This window comes from Mesitornis unicolor, unplaced genomic scaffold (assembly GCF_000695765.1).
Source record: "Mesitornis unicolor isolate BGI_N332 unplaced genomic scaffold, ASM69576v1 scaffold49894, whole genome shotgun sequence".
In the NCBI taxonomy this organism is placed as follows: domain Eukaryota; kingdom Metazoa; phylum Chordata; class Aves; order Mesitornithiformes; family Mesitornithidae; genus Mesitornis; species Mesitornis unicolor.
In genome coordinates, this window is record NW_010179001.1 from 633 (window position 1) to 26,044 (window position 25,412).

The 25,412-nt window shown below is 46.9% G+C and overlaps 1 protein-coding gene across 1 annotated transcript; it reads right to left on the bottom strand.

The window, feature by feature from the left end:
- Positions 1-3,125: 3,125 nt before the first annotated feature.
- MAPKAP1 (mitogen-activated protein kinase associated protein 1) lies at positions 3,126-24,731 on the bottom strand (the record flags this gene model as incomplete). Its single annotated transcript, XM_010182620.1, has 5 exons — positions 3,126-3,727; positions 5,190-5,287; positions 13,077-13,214; positions 17,870-18,010; positions 24,589-24,731. Coding segments are annotated over 5 exons (646 nt in total), but the record flags the coding sequence as incomplete, so codon positions are not given.
- Positions 24,732-25,412: the final 681 nt, after the last annotated feature.

The window sequence follows — 25,412 nt, forward strand, 5'->3', positions numbered from 1 at the left end:
GGGAAGATATTGGCGGGTATCCGAAGCCTTGGCAGTGCCCGTGGTCAGGGTTTTCGCGCGAGGCCGCCTTGGCCCAGGCCCCGCTGCTGCCGTCACTGCGCTTGCAGCAGGAGCACAGGGCCGTCCATCAGCTCCTCAAGAAATCCATCAGGCGGTGGCAGCGGGGGAATTGCGGCACTGTCCCCGCGGCCGTGGCGTGGAAATGACCACTTGTGTCCCAGTTTAGCCCCTGCTGCCTGCGCGGAGCCCGTTACAGTGCGGCGCGTGCTGCCCCGCGCTCCCACCTGGGGAGGGGGCTCATTTGTAGTTAAAAATCTATTGTGACTTGTCAGAAAAATGAATAAATGAGCACATTATTTTTTCATTTTGGAGCTCAGCATCTGTTTGTCTAATCAAGAAAGAGAACTGGGAAAGTCAACCAGGGCTGACGCACACATTTTATTTAACTTTTCCTCTGTCAAAGGAGTTTAAATGTGTAATGAACAGGCCATGGTGATTTGAAATATAATCCCATTACTCTGATGAGATTACCAAGGCTGTGAGAGTTCACAAATCATGCTTAGGGTTTTTAGAGGCACAACACCCTGTTGAGATTTTTGTTGTTTTTGGTTTTATTTTTTTGCATTTAAGCAGAGGTGTGTGTGTGTGTGGAGAATAAACCATGACAGAGCTTAACCCTTCACGCAGGGTTGTGCGTGGGGCTGTACACGGGCCCAGCTCTGCCCATGGCCCCTGGCCCTGGCGCAGGCCCCGCAGAGGTGCCCGGGAGCAGCGCCCAGCTGGGGCGGGGGGCATGGGGCTCCCTCCCGCTGTCCCTGCGCCCATTGTGCCCGTGCATCGCCATCCTCATCGCTGTCCTTGTCCCAGTGTTGCACCAGGGTGGCTGCACTAAGATGTGATTTAAGGGGCATTAATTTTAGCAGCAGCACCCAATGCCATCACCCTCTGTGGCAGTGCATTTCCATGAAATTCATGGGCCCATTTTAGACACATCTCCATAAATACCCCCCCCCCAATAATCTCCAGGCTGCACCCAGGGCTGTGTGATGGTTTTTGTCTGGTGTGAGGTGGGTGCAGCCCCTGCTCTGGGGCCCTGCCCCACCATGGCTGTGAAAGCCCCCGGGATGCACCAGGTTCCCACTAACCTAAACCCAAAGGTGCCCCTGGCCAAGCTGCTCCTGCGGGAGGAGAAAATTCAGAGACACCTCCGATGCCTCCCACAGCAACCGACGCTCGTCAGCGCGGAGCCACCCTTGTTACCGGAGCCCGCAGTCACCCTGCTCTGCCCGAGCCCCGTAACGGCGCGGAGGAACAGCTTGGCTGTCCTGACCCAGTTGAATGCCCATCTGAATCAATTAAATCTACAACTACCAGGGAAAGACCAGCCCGGATGGATCCGCGTTCAGCTGCACACAGATCACAGCCATGAGCTCCTGTTTAACTCTTTCAGCAGCCACTAAATGGGGAAATCTCCACTCTGTGGGAGAGGCTGCTCCCCTCATGCAGATCTTTCCAGAACTGAAGGTTTCCTCCACTCCATGCATTCAACTGGATCTGATTTTTGAAAAATAAATTCACTTCTCAACTGTGAATGGCTCTTTCCGAGCAAATAAACTCATTCAGGGCTCCCCCCGAGCCCTCGGAGCACCCTGCAGCCACAGCGCCCCTGTCCCCATCCCCATCCTCATCCCCCGCTCCCCGTGGGGACGCACTGCACCACAGCTCACAGCACTAAAATAAAGCTCCTGGAAGGTGAACTATGGGATGGTGCAAGCGCACGTGGTCCGGCCAAGCGACTGTACCCACAAACCCTACCACAGTTTAGACAGATTTTTTTTTTATTATGTGAATTTTTAGGCTTTACTGAAAGCAAAAATACTGCACATATTGGATACCTACTGATAATAAATAAAGGTAAGTGAGTGGCAGTGGCATTACAGCCAAGAAAACAAGTAAGGGACTGCTGTGGTTTCTGATACAAATGTAGGCAATTTTTAATTCAGTTAAAAGAAATTGCAACTAAGTGGAAAAGAACATTCACATAACAACTTTAATGTTAAATAGTCACAAAGTTGGTTAAAGGAGTAATTTACATTGCATTATTTGAAGGGTCTTTCTCCATTGCATCTGTGCTGCACTTGCACATATAAAATATTAAAAAAAATTAATACTGTACTATAAAATATTGTTTCTCTTGCTTTGCAGGTATCATGGAAGACTGGACAGTGAAGATCTGCCCCCGCGGCGCGGGCAGGACTCCTCTCCCAGGCCAGCACCGACACCGGTGCCGCGAGGGCCAAACCTTTAAAAACCGAGAAATTAAACCCAACAGGTAGGGACGTGCAGACCTCTCTGCCTCCGTGTTTGCTCCTAAACTACGCGTTAAGGCTCAGGAGGTTTTGTCTGTACAAAAGCAGGGTAGGACGCTGTACAGGGTACCCTCCATGGGGTCCTGCTGTGGCAGGGGGGGAGCCATCTCTGCCCTGGAACCCGCAGCCCCGGCTGGGGTGAAGCCTTGACCTGGGACATTTTTGGTGATATAAAACCCCCATCAGCAGCAAAGCCCCAGCTTCAGCGACTTGAGGGGTTCATGAAGGACAGCTCTGGTGAGATGAACCCAAACTGCAGCTCCAGCTCCCGTCATCCCGTTCACATCTTCCCTGATGCCCTAAGGATGGACAAGGCCAAAATGGTTACAAATCCCAGTACAAAGTAGGTCCTAACTTTTATTTTTAAATAACAATATTAAGAAAGGTGAAGGCATTTCTCAGTCCTCAGGAGTAAGCTGTCTCGGAGAGGAAGCGCAGACCCCGGCACGGCAGCCGTGGACCGCGGGGGCAGGAGGATACTCCCCTCCAGCACAGGGGCGCTGCCTTGGTTTTCCAAATCCGGTGCCCACTACAGCAACTCCCAATAAAATGTATGCAAAGCTGAAAAGCACAGTTAAATAAAACCGGTTTCGGACAGAACAAACCCAAACAGCCTCGACTGCCGCGACGTCTCCTCACGAATCGGCTCCCCGCGATGGCTGCTGTGCCCTGGCTCGCAGTTGCCTCCTGCACTTCAGCAACAGAAGTGAAACCATCTGGGACTGCAGCCTCCCCCCAAAAGAACTGTGCATCATATGGACCTTGGAAAAGATTACATCTGTTTATTAATAGTAAAAATGGATACATTTGTCCTACATTTTGTTTTTAGAAATTTGATCATGTCACAAGCAATACCTGCGTGTACGTGGGTGTATTACAGATGTATATAATTTATTTTAACCAGGCGGTGAAATAATACGTAATCACATCTCTCCTTGTGATTGTACATAATACAGTAATTAAATGATGCCAGTCTACGTCATTCTCTTATTTCTAATCAAAGGAACCTGAAGCGTAACAGTCGTCTTTCCGGCTGATATGGCTATTTTTGTCACGGGGGAGACCTCCCATCGCCGATGCAGGATAACCTCCCAGCGCGAGACGGGGTAATTCGGATTCCTCCCCGGCTGCTCTGCACGGCGGCAGCAGAGGCTCCGCAGTCTCCCCTGTGCGGGCGGTGGGGAGCATCTCCTCCTCCCAATCGGGCCCGACGGGCTCTCCTCCTCCCCGCGTCACTGCTGCCCCGACTTCTTCTCCTTCTGGAAGCTGAAGCTTGTTCTCCTGTTCAGTTTTCTTTGTTTCTGAGCAAAATAATCTGCTCTGGCTGTGCTCGCTCGCGACTCCAGAATATAGTTAACCTGCAGGACACGAAGGGGATTTCATCTTGTCAGGGCTTCAGCGGGACAGCGGCTCCTCCTCAGCACCCCTGGCCCTCGCCCCCAAACCCAGCGAGACCCCAGCTCTGGTCCAGCACAGAAATGGGCTTCAATAAGAGACTTGATCAGCCCCAGTAAAAATAACTCTTTCGTTACGATGTTTGCATCCTCAGCTAATCTCACAGTTTCCCTGTGTTTTGGCACATTTTACTTGATGAAAGCATTTTTAAATGATATTTAACAAGCCTGCTATTCCCTAAATTTATTATCTCCAGTGCTTTGTGATAATCACATAGATAATTTTAATGGAAGGTTAATGCAAGAATCAAAAAGATAAAAATGCCCTTTGGTCTGCCATTAGCTGGTTAATACGCTGTGGCTTAAAACTTGCACAATTTTATGCACTGTAGAGTGTTTCACTTTCATTGCATATTACAGCTTAAGGCATAAAAATATAGCGAATTTTCATGGTCAATAAAGCCTTGGTCTTTCTCACTTGATCATGTAAAAAGCCTAATTTGAAAAGTCTGATTTCTCTGAGCCTGATGCTGACGGAATTGGAAACAAACTGGTAACTTATGCACAAAACCAGAAAATGCTCTGTATAAACAACTTGAGCAACAAAGCACTGCTCAACAACATTGAACTCCTGAATATTCATGTTCTTCGTAGCAAATCATTTTGTTTCAGCCTTCCTTTAGGACCAGACTAGAGTCACGTCAAACGTTCTGGATTACAACAGTTGATTTAAGATAAAGTGGGAACAAAAGAATTGCCCTAACAGCTCACAAAGCCAGCAGAAAACCCCCAAAATACATTCACCTTCTACAAGAAAATTATTTTACTGTATGTCAGTTATTTAGTAAAGCTCTAAACTCCACACAGCAAACAAAAGCAAACACAACAGATGGCTTGCCAAAATAACTGCTTTTTAAATTCTGAACTGCTATGAAATATTAGCTTGTGGAAAATTAAGTTTAATCTTCGAAGAGCGTAACAAAAGTTTGTTTCCCAAAGCGAGCCAGCACGCGCACGCATTGTGCCACAGGAAAGGAGAACAATTCTGGGGAAGGTCAGAAAATGAAAAATAACCTTTCTGGGTGTGCCCCGCGGTGCTCTGCCATGGGGCTGGCAGAGCATCACCCCCGTCCAGGGGTGGGCACTATCTGGGCATGATAAAATTCGGCAGTTTCCTATAGAAGTCCCCAGAAAACTGGTGTCTATTAACTAGAACCAAATGTAACAGGAAACATTACGTGCAAACAGGCAGTGTGCTGAACGGCTGCTTAAAGATGAATAAAATAACCGGACCAAGCAAGCGCCGAGGTAAGAGAAACACACCTCAGCGGTCCCCGGCCTCTGCACCCTTCTCGTGGGGTCCTTCCATGCCCAGTGAGTGGTAAAACCCCCAGGATTTCGGGTCACGCTAAGATTTCATACTCACCTTCAGTACGATTTCATTGACAGTAGCAGCATCTGATTCAAAGTAAAGGTGTTTGTAGTCGTGATTGCTTAGATATGTAAGTTTAAATATTGCATGACCTGCAAAGATAAGGAAAAAGCCTGTTCAGAATATTGGGTGAAGTCTGAGCAGAGCTTGCGCGCCCGACAGCAGACAGCCACAGATGGTGATCTCAGCGTACCATCAGCACGGCAGAAGGAGCAGTGAAACGCTGACAGGCTTCTCGTGTCATTTCAATTTAAGGCAAGTGGTGGCTTACAGGAGCAGCTGAACTCCGCTCAGCGAAGTTCCCTCTCCCATCACAGCCCCACTGCGGGAGATGCAAAAACCCATCAAACGGCAGGTTAGCTCCCGCACAGCCCAGGGCTGTTCCCCTTCAACCCCTGTGTTAGGGCTACTCTGTGGAACTGTGCACTGTTACCACATGCTGAAGGTAAGCGTTGTATTTAAAATAAAAGGACAATTAACCCCAGAATCATCAACGGCCGCTCCCCAAAACCCCACTCAAGCCTTCCCAGCTGCTTACAGCAAAGGGCAACCTTGCCACCGTGAAATACGAGCGGACGCAGCGACGATGCCGTGAAACGGACGCTCAGACCCAGGAACGTCACTGCCTGCAACCACAACAACCAAAATTCAGTGATTTCTATCTGCAGAGCCCTTCTGTGGCAGGTCTCAATGATGGTGGTGATCCAACGGGCAGGGGGTGCCGCCAGCCCCCGCGGCGCGGGAACTTCCGACCTCCCAAAGCAATGCTCTGGACGGGGGCTGTGACGCAGGGGCCTACGCAGCACACGTAGAAATGCAAAATATCCCTCACTTGTACGTGGCTTCACAAGGAAAACGAAGCATATTCTGTACATTACACTTTTCCATCAGTTTTCTCACAATTTATTCATTTCGAAGGTCAGAGTTAGTAATCCATAAAGTAGCAGCCACATTACTGTAAATTCAGGTCTTTCCCGGAGGAAAGCTAACTTGAAATCTTATTTACTTCATCTAATTCTCTAGATTTCCAAAAAGCGACCGATAAATGCTCAGATCAGTGGTCAAAAACTTTGGGATGTGAGTATTTTATTGTGGCATGTTAATTAAACACCATTATGATGCACTAATCTTGAATATAAATTCTGTATTGAAAAATTGGCTAATAATAATAATAAAAAAACGCCTTTAAATCATTTGACAAATGATGCCTCGGTGGTACTAAAAATGCGGGAATTCCTAGCGCGAGCTCATCAGTATGGTGATGCATGCACGGCGCTGCTCGGGACTGCATTTGGCATCTTTACGATCCCAAAAGTGCCCGTGCCCCGCTCCTGGGGATGTGCACAGCACCGCGCCCCCCAGCTACCACAGCCTTGGACCTTCATTACACACAGGTACGGAAACCAATTACCAAGACCGAAAACTAAAATGGCCCAGAACAGGGTCTGAAGGGCTCCAGCGAGGATTTGGTTTGGGTCCTGGAAGATCACTGGGGTCCTGGAAGACCACTAAAGTCTTGGTGCGGACCAAGGCTCCCTTCCCCTGGTTCAGGTGTTCTGTCCCAGGGTTTCTTACACCCGCGCCCAGCCCCGCTCGCCGGTTGTGCACAACACCAGCCTCAGGTGATGGAGTGGGAAGCCGCAAAGAAGACTTTTCTTCCACAGCCCCGTTGCGGGATGATGTTTATGTGCTCCGTGTCCACTTTACACCACTTCCAGCGTGAAATACGAGTTAATTGGAATCGTAACTGGCGCTTTGCTCTGCTACTATTCTAGCCAGATGGAATTTATGAATTGTGAGATTGATTTCCATTTCCAAGAGTGCTTAAATACGTGATGTACCGCTTTCCAATACATGCCACCCTCGACAACTCAGGGATCGATAGGAACTTCCGTGGTTTTACATTTCTGTGTGAGAATATCTGGTAACAAACAGCAACAGCTCCAGTGGCTTCGACCACGACAACAAATGCAGATATTGCAGATATTGCCATTGCAGCTTCCAGAGTGACCGACCGAAATGTGCTCATGGGCACCAGCAAACCCTGTGCCCATTTCTGCAAGCTGCAGTTTTGGGAAGAGCCACCAAAGCTTTGCAGTCCACCATACCTCACTTGATGCACGTGAAAAAAAAGACATCACTTTTTATTCTAAGTAATAAACTCTTTTCATCAGCCTAAAAAAGCTGCTTTTTGCCTGGAAAACACCGGACAGATGTGAAGTTGCACAAGAAAAGACAATTTTTTTACTGAATCTGCCAAGACTAGAAACAGTTTTACTTCTCTCCCGTGCCCAGTTCAGGCTGTAGCACATCCCTCTCTTGCCAGTGCCACTCTTTCAAGCAGTATGGACTGAATTAAACCACTAATTAGAGGGAGGATGAAAAGAATACTCATGAATCGGACAAAACAGAAAACAAACACTGGGAAATGCAAATTTATGTTAATTTTTCAATATACCTTGATGATTGCTTTGTCATTACAGGGCCATAAGGCAGGAGTCAACAATTAAGAGTTATTAGGTGAATAATCAGCTAAAGAGAGACCTCTCTGAAGAAAAAACACTTCCGGGCATCACTTGACATCATCACAGATTTTCACCATTTCAGCAATGGTGACTACAACAGGACCAGGCCTTGAGGTCTCTCATCACAGACTCAGAAAGGTTACAAAAATCAGGAAGACATTAGTAAAAGGGCAAGGAATGATGAAAGTAAAATACCCACATACAATGTTTCCGTACAAAGGCAAATTTCCTTAAAACACTGCATGAAATGGGGCAACCTCCAGTCAACAACTGCTGTATTTAATCTAAAAGCTTTGGGGAGGGAGTCTGTTGTCTGAAACCCACGTGTGCCACCTCAAAAATGATGAGGAACATTGGTTGTCCACTTCTATGTCAAACTGTGATAACTATTCACACATCTGGACCTTCCCCCTCCTGAAGCCTTTTATTTCTTCTTTGAATTATTACGAAAGACAGAATACTAATAAAGATTTTTGTAAGAACTGTGAAAGTTGAGGTGGAACTCGGGGTTGCCCAAAACCTCTTCACCAGCAACCTTGTTTGGGAAAAAAAGATGATAAATAAATCAAAATGCACTAAGCAGTGTTTCCACATGGCAATCGCCTCCTTCATTGCGTCTGCACCTCATCAATCACGCCATTGTCTGCTTGAAAGGCGAGCCTTGTAAATGTCATATCCACTCAAGCCCAAGGAGAGGCGAATCAAAATGCAGCAAGGAGTTTTAATTGGATAGTGTAATTAAACTAAAAAACCCCAGCAGAATAGCTTTGACAGGATAGATGAAGACCCCTTTTAATAGGGCCACAAAACATATTTGTTAAAAGGATGAGGCAATGCTCACTCCTGATTGTGCTCCAGAGGACTTTTATGAACAGGCTGCTTGGCCGCCATGGGGTTCTTCACCCGCATCGGTGGGGCAGAGCCTCGAGCGCTGGAGGGGAGCGGTGAAACCAGCACCAAATCGCTGCTGCTCCTCCAGTCTGGCACAGCCCTGCATCTCCGGACACAAACCTGCACCCCTGGGCACAGCCCAGCACCCTGGCTGCTCGCGGGGTTCACGCTGGCCCCCCCATCCCAGCACAGTCCCAAGCCCGGTGCCATCTGTGCCATCGCTGCCATCCCTCCGAGGCGTCTCCCTGCTCTCCACGCACGCTGGGGCTCATCTCTTCCTCATTTCTTTGAGATTTCTTTCACTCCAAGTCTGAAGTTCGGGAACATTTTCTCTGCTGATCCTATTCTTTACCTTTTGACCGGAATCCATGACTGGTCTCCTATCAATTTTCCTCTGTTATTTCCCACACCGCGTTATTCACAGTGGGAGCACGCGTATTAAGAATTACCACATGGTACTTTGTGCACCGTTTGCAGAGCACATGGGTAAACGTTGCCTCTCTGTTCCGACTCCACGGCAGGGCTCTGAGCAAACGTGCAACATCTCTATCCCAGCTCCCCGAGCAGCAGGCACCCATCCCTGCCCAACGCTTGCTGTATGTTTTGAGTCCTTTCACAACCCAATAACGAATTCATTAAATTAGTACTACCCAACGTGCATAATCCAGAGGAACTGGATACTGAATTAAAACATCACATACCTTTAGCTTTAAATCAAAACTACATAAAAGCATTTCAGGCATCACTCTGGCTATCACTAACAGCCAGTATGAATACTGCTAGAAAAGCTATTTTGGTGCAGATGTGGAATTCAATGGGAAAGACTGACTCGTGTAGCAACATCAATCAAAACGTCGGCGGCGCTGGCAGCTCCCGACAGTACGGCAGGTTCAGGGGTCGCAGGATAAAGAAAAAGCCAAGCTCTGGTTCAGCTCCAATATCTCCTCGCTGGAAGTCTCGCGGAGGTACCTACCCCCCTTCTGGACCAGGCGGCTTTCATTAATCTTCTTGCCATCTTTTTTAACTAGTCATGCAGAACCGCTCGATAGCGAGACATATAATGGGGAGGCCCTGTGCCTATTACCAGGTTAACACTCTGTTAAGCCCCAGTGCAACAATGGAATCAGAATTTAAAGGAAATCTTAAGCTGCAGGGTGCAAAGCAGGCAATTAAATTACAAACCCAAGTTACCAATGTACTCCATGACCTACAGAACACCTTTGTTTGGACTTCCTTAATATTAAGGATACGTTGACCTAGAAACTGAGATGTATCTGCTTTATTAAAACAAAAAAAATGGCAGAAAAGGGATCCCACGGAACATTTCTTCAGCGTTTGAAGTAAATTATCAAATAAATCCAGTTCCTGCAGCTATCAAAGTCCCCATGAATGGAAGACCCCCATGTATTCTGAACAGGGTAAACCTGCCCAATTGATGACCCACCGTGCCATGGAGTCCTGGGGTCCGCTCACCCCTGGCCCTGGCCCTCACCGCATCCATCGCTGCCGCGCCCCGTCCACGGGGCACTTTGTAAAGCAGCAGCGGGCAGTGACACTGAAGTTTCTCCCTCGTCCAAGTAATGTAAGAGACATTAAGAGAATCAGATTTCCTTTAAATTACACTATTGCGAAGGGATATAATTGTATTAAACGTATTATGTTGCTTCCTTAAGACTTTATATTATGTACACTTAATTGAGATACAAAGCTCTTTTCAGCTATAAAAATGACAACTACTTTATTAAGGCTTAAATCTTATTTCTCAATGATAGGATGCTTCCTTCCAAGACTCAAAACATCCAGAATCTCTCGTGATAATCAGACCGAACCTGATTTAAACAAGCCGTTTATACACAGGGTTTTCAGGTCCTAATGGCATTTGATCGAGCCAGCAGGGCCATTACCTCTTCCCTCTGTCTAAATTCAGGGAGTCTGATTTAATTTACAAATAAGAATTCAAATGCTGACCCAGGCCTACAAGGGCAAACAAAAATCATCAGCCATTCCTGCCTACAATACCCACACTAATGGCGAATTAGATGCCAAAGCTTTATATTTTCATTTTCTGTTTTCCCTGAGCACAGCTCTGTGAGCTCCAGTCCAGCACAGCCCCACGTCCGTCTGCGAACATCGCAAGGCGTCACTGCCGAAGCTGTCGAGTCCTTTCCACTCACACGAGTGACGCTGAAGCTTCGCTGCACGGACCTGTCTTTTCAGAGAAAACTTGCAGAAAATCAGCACAAGACTCTCCTCTACACTGACACACCATTTCTGTTTCCACATTTCTGCAGAAAAGTGCCAGTAAAACCTCTGCAATCCCTCTAATCTGCAGAAAGTAAGACCTGACTGAACATTAAACCGTGAACTACCTCCTCCAGAGGAGCAATCGCTGCAGAAACTTCCAGCTGCACCGACCACAGCAACCAAACCCCACTGCCTGCACCTCGAGTCCTGCCTAAAATCAAGGTCCCCTTCGGAGGCTCCTGCCAAGCCCTCACCTCCCTTTCAGGGTTCCCAAAGTCAGCAGCTCAATAACCCATGGTGGGCGCTCACCCGGTACAACCGTACAAGCACTGCACATGTGCACAATGCTGCTGAGAGACGAGATGGAGCGTGTTTGTGTTACCAGAGATAAAAACATGAAAACAAAATATACTGCAGAACTCAAAGACCTTATCTTTGCTCAGCCTCTCTTTCTTTGCAATAATTCATTCAAGGAAGATCCGGGAATAATTTTTGATGTAAACTCTGCTACAAACATACATCACTATGCTGATAAAAATCACAGACAAAACTTGTGAAATACTGAGTGTTTCATTCCTTTATGCTACTAAAATAACTTTTTTCCATTTAAAATTCAAGAGATACCGATCTGCTGTTGAGAGTTCCCCAAAATGTATCATTCTGAGATGTCACACTAAATGTCTCTTCCACTGCCCTAAAATAATGACTTCTGGAACACCTCAGTGGATTGGGAAGAGGTCAGCAGATTTCAGGAGGAATTATTTTCTCCTTATTTAATAGGAAAAGTTTATGACGGCCACGTGAAGATGAGTAAATAAAAAACCTCAGTAACATAAGGGTTGCCTTTGTTGCACCCTGTCAGCATCCTCTCCAAAGTGACTGGGATCCTTCATTCAATGGTCCCACATGAAGAGATTGCCCTTCTGCTGCTGGACTGTACCTGGAGGTTGAAATTCTGTCCCTTACTTCCCTGGGTTGGCAGGGTTTGGGCACAAACACCATTTCCTACAGCAGCAGGGGCTGCCCTGGGGCTGAGGAAATGCATCTGAAAATGAAATGCGGCTGCAGACCCAGAGGTGTTGGTGTATTTACAAGTGTAAAACCACACCTTGAACTACAAAGCCAACGGTGAGGCGATTTGACCACAGTCCTCTGGGAAGTCTCTCCTTGGGCTTGTACCTTCCTAAGGGCCATGAAATTTGGCTGGAGAGACAGAAATGGAGAACAATGACTGGACTGAGAACATGGAAGTGGGAAAGGGTAATGAAGGGGAGAAGGATATAGTTCAATAATTGCTGATAAAACCTGTGGCAGCCATAAATTTACTCTTCCAAGAGAATTCAACAGATCATTACCTCTGTAAATATGTATCACATAATTCTCCCTCTCCGTCACCTTGCAGATAAGTACTTAATACTTAGCATCCTACCCTGCGAAAGCACAAGTGCAATAAAATCCATCTGAGCTTTTGAACCGCAGTTACTTTTTGATAGTAGACAGTCACATTTTGGCACCACTGGGAGACATTGCCCAATTCCCCCAGGGCCTATCCTGTGCTTTTTAAAAGAAATTTTACAGATACAGACTCTTATTACGCCACCAACACAACAATCAAAAGCACTTGGCTTTTGGAGTGGTGCTCTGAACATAGCCAATGCTGACCTCCTGTTGAACTGGGATGTCCAGAGTGACCCAGGCATGGGCATCGCTTTCCCGAAACCCAACTCTGAGAGCAGCACATTGCAACCCCTGCGACCTTGCAGCCACTGCTGAAGCGAATTCAGACAGTGCCGATACTTACTGTGTGTCTGAGGTCCTCAATCGCACCTAAGAAATCGTTTAAAACCAGTCTGGATGTTGAGAAGTTCAAAAAAATTACAACCGTTGTGAAGCATATATTTGAGTGCAGCGCTATGGGGCTAGAGAGCGGCCAGGCACAGCCGCTGTCTCCCTGGTACAACGCTGTCAGAAGCTACCAAGAGCGGGCACAAAACGCCCTTAATGACACCATTAGCTGTACGCCGCGTTAAAAGGACACTTGCAAAACCTGAATCTGTTTCTGTTGTGTCCTCTGTAACACAATCCAGTCAGATTAGAAAGATCCCATAATGAATAAAATACACCTATAGAAAGAAAAGGACACGGTGGCAATAATTCTTTGGCCATCTAGCACGCACAGGGAGGGAGAGGAGAGAGGACATAAATAAAAAGGACTACTCACTTGGGCTTTTTTCTTCCGCAAGGTCACAGGCACAGAGGAGTTCAGAATCGATTGAAATGGGTTTCTGCTTAATCCAAAACTTAGTGCTGGCCTTCTGATTAGTAACGGGGTCTATCTCTACCTTGTCTCCAGAAATACCTGGGATGAGAAAGAATAGAGAGCCACAATAGTGATCTGTTTAAGCGATTTCATATCAGCCGTTTGACACACTTTATAAATCTTAAATGGGATGAAAGTATATTGCCCTTTGGGGCTTTTTGAAAGTATAGGAGCTTTTGAAACCAAAAGCAAATGGTCATCAAACTGCATCGATAATCTGCATTTTATTCTCCTGCATAAGCACAGCAGCAAGAAAGAAATACCACAGAAAAAATCCTTCTCAGCACATACAGAGCTCTTCTGGAAGCAGCAGCTACAGGAGCTGCGAGATTCACAAGAAGATAGTGCTGGTTTTCAATCACCACTGTTACACGTGACAGACACTATCGCACCCTGTCCCAGTTCCACCTCCCACACCGCACAGACACCGTGTGCTCCATGAGGACAACGCTCATCCACAGCACCGCAGAACGCTCCTTGTGTCCCCCAGATCCTCCCAGAAGGCAACCGGCCCCAGCGATCCTCATGGTTGCACATTGAGGGCATCGCAACGCCAGCTCTAACTGGGCTGCTCTGGGAGTGAGCTGAGGTTTGTGCTGCTCCTGGCAAGGGCGCCAGCCCCGCTTCCAGCACGGCTTCCCCAGACGGCCACCGCTTCGCTCCCGCTGCCACCGCCGCATCCTGCAGCACAGCCCTGGAAGCGAGAGCAGGAATTCTGCTGCTATCCCTCCAGACGCTGCTCCCGGCGCCGCCTGGGATCTCCACCATAATTCAGAGTGCTCTGTATCACAGTACTGCAGAGAAAAAGCCCTGACGGACAGACAGACATCGTTCAGTGGCTGTTAACGCAACTGAACAAACTTCCCAGTGTGCTTCTTACATCAGGATGTGTGGAGCCTTAACAGTAATTACATTTCCTCAGCCGTGAGCTGCAGGTGAAGCTCACGAGAAAGCAAGAAAAGGAAGCAATGCAGGAAAAAACGTATTTAAACATCATTTAAGTCTTTCATCTCTGGAAAAACGGCAAAAATAACCTTTTCCCTCTTGAAGGTTTTGGCTATGACGCTTTCAAATACCTTACACTGGGCTTGCCTGAAGCACACTAAAACCTAAAGGAGCTGATGAGAAAACTTTTAAGAGATATGACAAAATAAAAGCAAGATCCCACACACCTGAGGACTCTCCCAAGCCCTCCAGAATTAACTCAGTATTTTTGAGTATTTCTGGCCATAGCTGCACAATTTGCGAACCACGTTCATTTGTATTTTATGCAACTCTTGAAGCAAAGCACACGGAGAGCGAGAAGCAGATGCCCAGGGCGGGCCCTCCATGCACACAAGGGGAGCCTGGCTGTAACCCTGGCCATGGCAATAGGTTATACAGACAGGTTATAATTGATAGATTATATAGATAGGTTATAATTGATAGGTTATAATAGATGATAGGTTATAATAACCCACCAGCCCTCCACTCTATTACTCCAAGAATGCGCTTTGTCACTAACCATACGTCACATCAGGGAGCTCAAATTTTAATTAAGTGCGGTATCGAGAGCCCAACTAACACCAGGACTGCCAGAACCTGGTAACTGGAGCAGGCTGGTGCTGTATCTGGAGCCCATTTTGGTGTGCAATTTAATTTTGGACAGATTATTAAAAACCAGTGTTGTTATTCCACTGTAATCATTAATGATTCAAAATGGCATTTTCTGTAGTTGAAGGAACAAACACGAAGGTGATGGTACAAGTTCTTATTTTCTCACCAAAAAAAGTCAAGGCAAGCTCTAAAAACAAAGGTGCAAATTCTTTGTGTGCAAGGGTTGCTCCCCAGCCCTGCCTCTAAAAACATCAGCCCTGAAAATACCCTTACAAAATTTCACTGCATGGTCCCGCAACTTCAGAATTCACAGTCAGTCAATATTGTTAATGCACCTTGTTAATTTGATAGGATTTGTCAGGTAACTCCACTGGAAAATTATATAAAACTGTTCCAGATGAACAGATGATAGTGACATGAATTAAAGTGATAGAACAATAGTGGAATATAAACCAGAAATGACACCCAAAGTGGCTGTTGATTTATTGCCATCCTGAGTTTGGTTCTGGGCTTCCATGTATATTAGTGCTACAAATCTGGGTCCATTTAGCAGCGCGATGCTCATACATACATCACCGGCTCCTGCTCCAAGCCAAGGTCACTCCCCGTGGCATCAATCTTCCCCGCAGAGGCTACTTCACCAAGCACGGATTTTGTAACCATCTCAGATGGAGCAGACTTCCTCCTCTTTCATCTTTTTTTTATCATGTAAAATACACTTTAACTTCTATTATTTTTATCTGCAAATTGTTGCTGTACACTTCATCCATTATTTCTGTATCTCGTCATCACCAGCTTAAGCTCACACACATCCCGAGACCGCACTGACAAAGAATGTTGTCTTTTCTGTGTTATTGTTCTCACAATCTGTATGCGCTGAAACCCAAAATCAAAACAGTTTTATGTATGCGGCTTCTACGGTCTCTGAATCGCAGCACAAATTAGTCATACTCAAAACCCACGTAAAAATGCTGCTTCTACTATTTTTTAAATTCCTTCATTTTACCAAAAGCCATGTCGCCGACATACGAGTCCAGTAACACTGTTCTGTTCTTGCCTCCTTTGCTGGGGTCTGCAGCTGCCCCTCATTTCCCGAAGCACTTGCCAGCAGTAATTTTCCAAGACAACATGCTGCTTTTACTTTTGCTAATGTGACACACGAGCAAATGTCTTATTCCTTCACTACACGACAGAGCCTTGGTAAAAATGCTGAGAGTGCTGCTGTACATGCACTACCCTGTAGTGTGAGCTAAAACGTAAACCCCAGACCTTCAACTGCTACGGTTCAAGCTTATACTTCATACTGCAATAAAGCATCAGCCAAAAGGTGGGCAACCCTCCCACGGGCATTTACATACGAATTTTCACTACAGAAGATCACGCAGAGGGCACAGGAGATGGAGCTTACTCAAATGTGTTCTCCCCAATATATTCACCCTGCCATGGGAGGGTGAACTGGGACTCTCCCCTAAAACCCCACGGATATTTCAGTACCCCCTCTGTGCCGTAGCTCAGCAGGAGCCGTGGGACCACTCTGGATTCTCAGTGTCCTCTGGCAAAACCAGTGCTTTGCTATGGCTGCTCCATAAAACTGCTATGGAGAAAAGACTTTGGGATTGGCCACCACAGAATGGACACGGAGCAGCTCCTGAAACACGGCTACTGATGAGCGATGAAAAAAGTTAAACATCTTTATTGACATTTCAGACTGTGTGGAGCCGTCTGCCACTCGCGCAAGATGAACACTTCAACACACAGCAGCTCTCAGTGCTTATTTTACCAGCATTGCTCTTAATATCTTAAAAAAATTCCAGAAGAAACCCCAGCAACATACACTTATTTTGACTGTATTTAGAGGCTTTAACGCTGAATATTCGCCCAAACTTTGAATATGGCAGTAGGGATTTCTCTGATTTTCACAGAGCAATTACATTGTAAAAACGCCATTGTCAGGGCACTGCCGTCAAAACCACACAAGTTCACAGATTGTTATAAAAGGGAAGTTTTATGGTCCTTACGCTCCTGGGCAGGGTCAGCTCCTCGCTGCTGCCCCAGTTAAGCCGTTTGTTCCATTCAGCAGCTGCTCTCCTGCACCCATTTATCTCTGTGATCCGTGACCCTGCGAGCTCTTGCTCCTGACACTTCCCAGTGCCAAATTCCCTGGAAGCCAACGCACGTCCAGACACTGCACTCAAAAGCAGAAAAGGTGCCCAGCGCCGGGCGGCTGCAGCACTCACACAAATCCTGCCCTAGCACGGCCCTTCAACACAACCCAAGAAAGCCCCGCAGAGACGCAGACTTTCAGACACGCTTAAGGAGGGAAGGACGACGAGACTGTAGTGACAAAAATACAGGGACTGCTATAGTTTAACAAATCTACTGAATTCTCCAGAATAAATGTATTTTGCAAACATTACGGCACTTAATATTTTACTGCTGAATCACTTCTTTATGGAAGGTATTTGCAGGAATGTCACAGGTCACCTACCAATGCATCATTAATCAAATTTTCACAATTTAAACACAAAGATAAAAAGCCATTCAATCATTTTAAAACAGTAATGGGGCTTTTATAATTCAAGATTCTGTCATCCCTTGGCCTTTCAGTTTTCAAAAGCATTCAGAAAGCTAATAAGGGCAACATAAAACCTTTAGAGAATACTGGTTTCATTCTGGTCCACCTCAAATTTCCACTTGGTTGTTAAAATCTTTCAGAAAAGGAAAAACCCAATCATTCCTAATTTTGCATAGCCTCATTTAAAAATAACAAAACAGTTGGCAAGAAGCTTTCCATTAGGGAGCTTAGATTAAAAAAAAGAAAAAAAAGACACGGGGTCATTAAATAATGGCCTCCTTTCAGAAGAAACATGTGCTAGCTGATTGTGGATAATAAAAATACTGAAGTATTTTCAACTGAAAGCCATTTTTTTAACCGCTGAAATGCCAGCAACCCTTTCAAGCAATGTGCTCCACGATAACGCAGACCAACACAGTAATGACCGCTCTAAAACCAGCTGAGATGGACAGTCAGCAATTAGAGATGGCCAAAAGGTTGAGCCACTCCATTTTCCGTGGCGTTCCAGCAGGGATTGATTTACCTAACTGGACATCAGTGGTGAATCGCAGCCTGTGGATCATGCTGACTTTGAAGGACTTGTAATGGTGGCTGCTGAGCATGTCCTGAACCGTGGCGATATCGATCTGCGGGTCCTCCTCCGAGACCTCCTCTCCTCTTGAACCTGCAAAACAAGCCAGCGGTGATGAGCGGGAGCTCACTCCTGGGTGCTGTTCAGCAGCCCGTAAGCACGGCCGTCACCTCTGCCGCTGCCGGTGGCTTTTCGAGAATGACCACAACGCTCCAGCCCGTGTCCCCAGGAGGAGCAAATTCCCACCCTCCACCCAAAGTCAAACCCACCAATTCATTAGGGACATCCCCACGCACATTTGGGTCCCACATGAAGAGCAACATCCCAGCGGCACCCCTGGACTGTAGACGCCCCCAGTCCAGCACCCTGGGAAGGCGCCTGGCAAAGGGGACCTGTGCCCACAGTGCAGCGTTTTCGGGTGCCACCCCCGACGCGCTGGCACAGCTCTCCCACGTCCCCATGTCCCCAGGTGGGATGTGACGCTGGCATTGCGATGGCAACCCTGCGCTTTATTTACTGATTAGAATTCTCATTACCCCTGCAGGTACTGGCTTTATGAAAGGTAACATCTAATTAAGCCAAAATGCCAATTACTGAAAAAATATAACGCACTTTAAAGATTTTTTTACATTTTATGACATTGGATTAACACCAATTTAAACATTACCATAATGCGATATATAATTTTGCGCAGAGTAATTTCTATGCCAGCTGCTAATAAAGCATCTCAGCTCTAAATGATCATTCAGATGCTGTTAGATAAAGTGGTATAAATATGTTTGAAAACTGATTTAGCTTCTTACAGAAGATACTGAAGAGTGACACGTTTTGTTTAATATCCCAGCTAATGCAGTCCTAAAAGCTGAACCAACTGCCAGTTCAGAGTACTAAATTTGCTGCAGGAGATTAATGAAAACTTTATATTTTGCTTAAATTTTAATAATGGGAAGATGAGATGATGGAATTTTAGTACAGGTCTTAAAGCTCCAGCAAAGCAGGCTAAAAAGTGTCAGATTTTTGTGTATGAATGTTGTTTGAGCCTTGCATGGTTGGAGCATCCTCAGCACCGATGCCTCCCTCTGGGGATGCACGTTCCCACTCCGCTCGGGGCTCGCAGGGAAGCGATGACGGTTTCCGTGCCTGGGCTCCAGGGAGGAAAACCCTGGCCCTGATGTCAGTGCTGCAAGGCAGAGGCAGCTCCCTTTGAACGGGGGAATTTGGAGCTGCAGGACACGCTGTTCGCTCCAGCGAGGGAAACTCTGGGGGCGGTGGCCATGAGCAGGACACAGTGCACCCGAGCACGCAGCGCTCTTCTCGCTGGCTGAAAGCATTCCCTTTCCTATGTCTTAATTCAGTAACAAACGTCATCGCTTATGGATAAATATCTTTCATGTCTGTATCAAACCCAGGTTAGCATTTGCTGTGCAATGAGTCAAAATAGGTAAAGCAGGAGATTCGCACCTCACAGCCGTCGCTCACACAAATTCCCCCTGCCCGCGGGAGAGCGATGCCCACTCCCTGCCACCCGTACCACAGCCTCCGAAACACACCCGGGACCTTTCTGTGGGGAAGGGGACAGCGAAGGGTTAAGCTACAAATTGGGCTGTGCCATTCGACTTGAAAGAATTCCAAAAATCAAATGAAACACAGTCTACATGTGAATTTATGCAGAGCCATCTTAACATTGCAACCACTCTATGCTCCAGAATGACAAGATAAATTGTAATGGCTCCTTCAGAGACATTACAATGTATTTTGTCAAAGACCCCTGTGTTAATGTCTCTATACTATGGATTATCATAATGTATCATGTCAAACGCTCACGCTGCACTACTTCAAAGATACACCGAGATATGTCAAACTTTTTGGTGCACTTAAAAGCATCTTGAAACACAGTGGCACGGCAGTGCCTGAGAGCAATGCAGGGGGATGGCAAGGGCACTGCTGCCCCGCAGCCCCGAGCTAACGGGGACCCTCTTCCACCCATGGAAATCAGTGAAACTCCCGCTCGGCCCCACAGCTCCCCGTCTCCATATCACAGCTCCCAGTCCCTGCAGCGGCTCCCAGTCCCCATGGTGTGCAATCGCAGTGCCATGCTGGTACATGTGCTGCAGCACGGTGGGACCACGTGGTTACACTGAGCAACCCCCGGCCCAGGGAAGTCAGGGGCTGGGGACGGGGGGATACGCAGTGGGGCTGGGGACAGGACACCCCGCAGGTGCTGCCCTGTCTTTGTGTCCCCGGCCTCCCCATGGGCCTCCAACCGCCCGGCCTCACCGCGCACACCGAATTGCGGCAAAGTGGGGACACTACGTGCTGGCTTTACGCGGCTGTGGTGAAGCTGAGCCTTCTCAGATTTAACACACCCAAATTCAAAGTATCAGGAAGAAAACTAGCAGCTGCCAGGCCATATTGAGGGGAAAAGCTGTCACCATAACTAAAAACGTGAGCACCTGTCAGTGTCTGGACCACGGGAGCACCGGCCGCCGCAGCTGGAGCAGTGGCACAGCGGGGCTTTGCTCTGGAAGCCTCTCAGCCCCTGCACGTCCCGGTAACCTCTGCGACTTTGTTTTATGAAGCTTTGTGAATGGATTCAGGTTTACAGGATTTCTGCAGTTGCTGCTCTTGGGAAAGCAGCCAGGAACTGCACCATCAGAACAGCTCATCTGTCTGAGGATGGCACCACACGCGGACCCCCGCGGGCGTGCCGGATAATAGTGGTAATATCAGTAACAACGAGAGAAGTGCCCTGCAGGGAAAAACCTGACTGCAGAACTTGGCATCTTGCTCTGGCCCTGTGAGGCAGCGGGGAAGAGCCATCGCCACCAGCGGATTGGGGGAGAACTCGTAAAAATATTTTCCACATGCAAGCAGCTGTGAATAAACCTGTCAAATATTTACAGGCCTGTCAGGGTGTTTGTAATGGAGATCACAGCGTGGCTTTTGAATGTAAAAGCTTCTGCTTGGGAAGACAATCAAGTAAAGTGGATGCTCCAGGTCTATTATTTAGCCCAAAGCCGACCCAGCAACACGCAGAGACCCTGCTCGGTCCTGGAAGGAGCAGATTGGACGTGGATACTCGGTCTACAATGCCCTCTTTATCTTTCCCTTATAGCCAACCTACTTAGTGAAAGAAAGATTTTCTCACAGAAATTACATTTTTAAATCCCTAGAGCCAGTCACCATGTGAGAATCATGGTGCTGGACGGAGCCAGGTCCCACACAAGTTGTGCCCTCCGTGCACCGATGGTCTTTTTCCTTTACCCATCTGATCCTTATCAACTCTCCTGTCTCCATCCTCACCAGAAGAGGAAGGCGATTTCTCTCCAGCCGGGCTGCTCTCCATCTCTGCTCACATTGCTCGTGCAGCAAAATCACACAAAGCACCAAACCACAGCCTCCTACGTAAAAGAACTAAAACCCAAAACCTGAGTGGTGTTTTCTGCCCACAGAAGCTGAATAAAACCCAAAAATGGTACCAGGGGCTCCCTGCTGCGCCACTCTCTGATGGCCACTGTGCTGGAGCACGACGGTGTCCCAGAGGTCAGACATGGCACCATTTGCAGTCTCTGCATTTTCAACCAGAAAACCAACAGATTTCCCCACCTGGAAACAACAGCTGAAGATCTTTATGCTGTTGTTGGGTCTGTTTGCTTTGTGTTGTTTTGGGGTTTTTTTAAACCAGGTTCAGTACAAAGGCAGTATTTTTGTTCAACTTGAACTCTCGTGTTATATCTGTACCTCAGTCTAATTTTTTCATAGAAAATCCTGATTTCCAAATGAGACAAACAGCAATGGAACAATTGGCGCTGGGAGCACAATCCTGAGAGCAAGCTGGAAGCCAAAAGAAGGAGCCTTATCCAAAAGGGACTCCTGTAGGCACCAGAGGACGCGTAAAAATGACACATCAGCAGTATCCGAATATTGAAATGCCGTATATAGCCTATTCAAGTGCAAGTGAACCTGCATTTCCTCGATAAAACAACAAAATATAAAGTTAACTGCATTGCAAAAATGTCCCTTATTACTTTAATGTACTGGTATATTGCTTAATGAAAGTTCTTAACTGTAATACAATTAATTACATACACAGAGTCCCCAGTTACGTTTTGCAATAAGACACTGGCTTTGGTACAGGTCTAAAGGCCCTAAACCAATTTTAATATATTAAGACCAATTTCCCTTGAATACTAATTACTATCTAATGATAAAATGAGAAAGAGGAACTTTCCAGAAGTAAGACAGTAAGAATAAAACTAAATTAGCCATGAATAGTTTGCTACTACACATAAAAGCATTTCACATTACAAAGTGCAGGCTTTTAGTTTAAAGATAAATCTCAGTGTGAGTTAAAAAAGTTCTGCAAACTGGAACAGTTCCTTACTTTGAACGCTATGAGTAAATGCTGGGTAGACAGGGGTTTCTCCAAACCCATTTCTTAATAAGGGAAAGTTGTCTGTTTCATTTAATACCCTGAAATATAAACTTTCCATTTGCCCAGAGGAAACTGGCAGCTGCTGCACTAGCAGATGTTCGGCATCACACGTACATATATACATGTACTGATCAATGAACACGAGACTGAGAAGAGCACTTTTAAAAATAATAGCTGTTACAACTGAGTTTTCCCTGACTGGCATATCTAAGCTAAAAATATTTCAAATAAAAATAAAATGCACAAAATTAAGATTTCATTTTGATGCTAGGATTTTCAAGCTATTATGTTATTAATAGTGCAAAACTGTCAATATTTCTATCCTAACGCCACGCCAAAAGATAGCTCCTTAAGCACTACAAAATCCAATTTCTTACAGTGCACTGGGGGAGCAGGCTGTGAACAACGCATGAATTACGGCTGATCTCGTACTGTTGTCCTTGAACACCCACGCCTGTGGAGTTCACTGCACGGGTGTCCACACACATTCCTGAGCAGGGACAGTGGAAGATTGCATTAAATTCACCCACATTTCGGGGGAGACACCATCAGCAGGCGATTTCTGCATTCTTTATTGGAGTTTGGTGTCCATTCAGAATCACTCAGGACCAGCACAGCAGAAAAGAGGCAGAATTCACGTAAACGTTTGTTATTTTGCCTCAATCACCCTCAGCCTTGAACAACCTCAACCCACGACTCCCTCCTGAGCTCCAGGCACTGCCTGACAAGGCAGACCTGGGATGGGACACAGAGCCAGCCCTGCCAATGCCACGCCACCGCGCGGGGACGGCGGCTGCGGCAGCACTGGGGGTCCCACGGGGTGTACCCGGGGCCTTCCCCAAATCACTTCCAGAAGGGGCTTCAGATCACGCCCTTAGCCAGGACCCTTGATGTGCTTAAGGACGGCCGAGAGGGCGCAGGAACTGAGAGTATTTTGACTTCTGTGTCCTGCCGAGGAGGGAAGAGGAGCAGTGGCTGCACAAAGAAGAGGGAAAGGCGTCCCTTGGTATCACCACCAACATTCGTTTTGAGATGATCCGTCTCTGGGATGAAGGTTAAAATTGCCCCATTTCCCCATGCACAGCACGCCGCTACCTCCTGCTGCATCCCCTCCTACAGTTCCTCATGAAGAAATGCGGCATGAGCACCAAGAACATTTTGGGAGAAGCCCCAGCCTATGGAGAACAGCAGCAAACCTGTGAGTGCCACGTTCAGCTCCAGTGCTGCTGCGCCCAGGGCTGGGGCAGCCAAGGTGCCCCGGGGATGCTCTGCTGTCCCTCTGGAGTAAAACAACAAATGCTACAGCCAAGAAACATAAATGGAAAGGTCGCATCTTCGTAAAGAAAGACAAAAACCCTCTTCTAGGACTTGAAACAGGCTCTTCCTGTGACGGTTTGCAGCAAACACCCTGAGCATGGTCTTGGCTGAGAGAGTGGATTCTAGGGGTTTCCTTGTTAGCACCATCAACATTTGTACAGCTGAATTAAACTGGAATGAAAAAACCCCAAAACTGAGAGCATGGCTGTTGCAAAGGATGAAGGAGAGACCAAAACGCTATGGAGGACAAACACAAATCAATGTTCAATGTCTTTTTTAAAAAAGTTTTATATAATTCCTTGTAAAGAAATAAATCAGAAAATAGTATTAAGACTGTAAAAACAGTAACAGAATAAAAATATTTGAGCATGGCTGGAGAGAAGGTTATTTGTCTAGCACTTTAAAAATCATCACACTGCTCCAGTTACCCCTCTGTGGTAATTTCTTTAATAGAATCATAGCATGGTTTGGGTTGGAAGGGACCTTAAGGATCACCCAAGTCCAACCCCCATTAAATCCTAACCCCCATTTAAATTCTATTAGGAAAAAAATCAGTGCTCTAACAGCCATATTGACATGGCAGAATGCACTGCAGGCCAATCACTTCATTCACTAAGCAACGCTTGCAACAGAAAAAGTTTCACATTTCCAGTGTTTTTCAGGGTTGGTCATAACTTTACAGAGTTTAACAGAAAGAGATTAATCATGAAGTGATAAACAGGATGCAGACTATTTACTAGAAGGTATGAAATCCATCATTTCCCTCTGGAATATTGTTTTGGCACAGCTGAGAAGTGCCTCAGGAAAGAGAATCTTGTCAAAACCTGCTCACCCAGACAGCACAGCTCGCATCCCAAAATACATAACTTAAGTGAGTTTAAGCAGTTTACAAGAGCAAAAGTGAAAAGGGGAAACATACTGTTCTCCCGGACAAGGCAGAATTCCAAAGTGCTCTGGCTCTCCAAGGTACAGTCTAAATCTACGGGGACATTAGGTTCACTCTGCTTCTCCAGCCGATACTGAGGACCTGAAACATAAAGGGACTTGTAAAATATCTGTTTTCTAACAAAACAACGGCTTAGCACGTTCAGCTAACGCGAGGTTACTCGCCCTGGGCTGCCGTGACCTCACCCCAGCTGCCATCAGTGTCACCCCGGCTGCCGTTTGTGGGGGACACAGCCCCGTCCCCCGCCGCAGGCACCCCATGGGCACAGACAGAAGCTGCCCCCTGTACCCGGCTGCGTTGCTCATCCATTTTGGGATTAAAACCTGCTTCTTTCTGAGCGCAGGCTCAACCAGGCAAACACTTGCACCTCTTGGAAAGCCAAGAAAGGCCTGGTCCCACAGGGAGGGCTGCACAGAGCGCGGAGAAATCCCTGGGAAGGAAAGCAGCCCCTCCTTTATGAACTGCCTGCCATGAACATCAGCCCCCTGACCGCTGCTTGGGCTGTTCCTACCCCGCATTCCTCATTGCTGCGTTCCCGAGACGCAGCTGAGCATTTCCACACACAGCAGCAGCCATCGGTGCTGCTTTCGGGGCCGTCCCCAGCCAATGCTGGGGCAGTTTGGCATCACCCAGCAGCTCAGTGGCTGCGCGGGGCAGAGAGGGTCAGAGATGGATTTTATCATTTCCCAGAGATCTGTATGATCCTAACGCTGAAATGCATCAAACACAAGCATGTACAAACACCACTCCTTCGAATGAAATATTTTCATACACACTGCATTTAACCGTAGATCTTC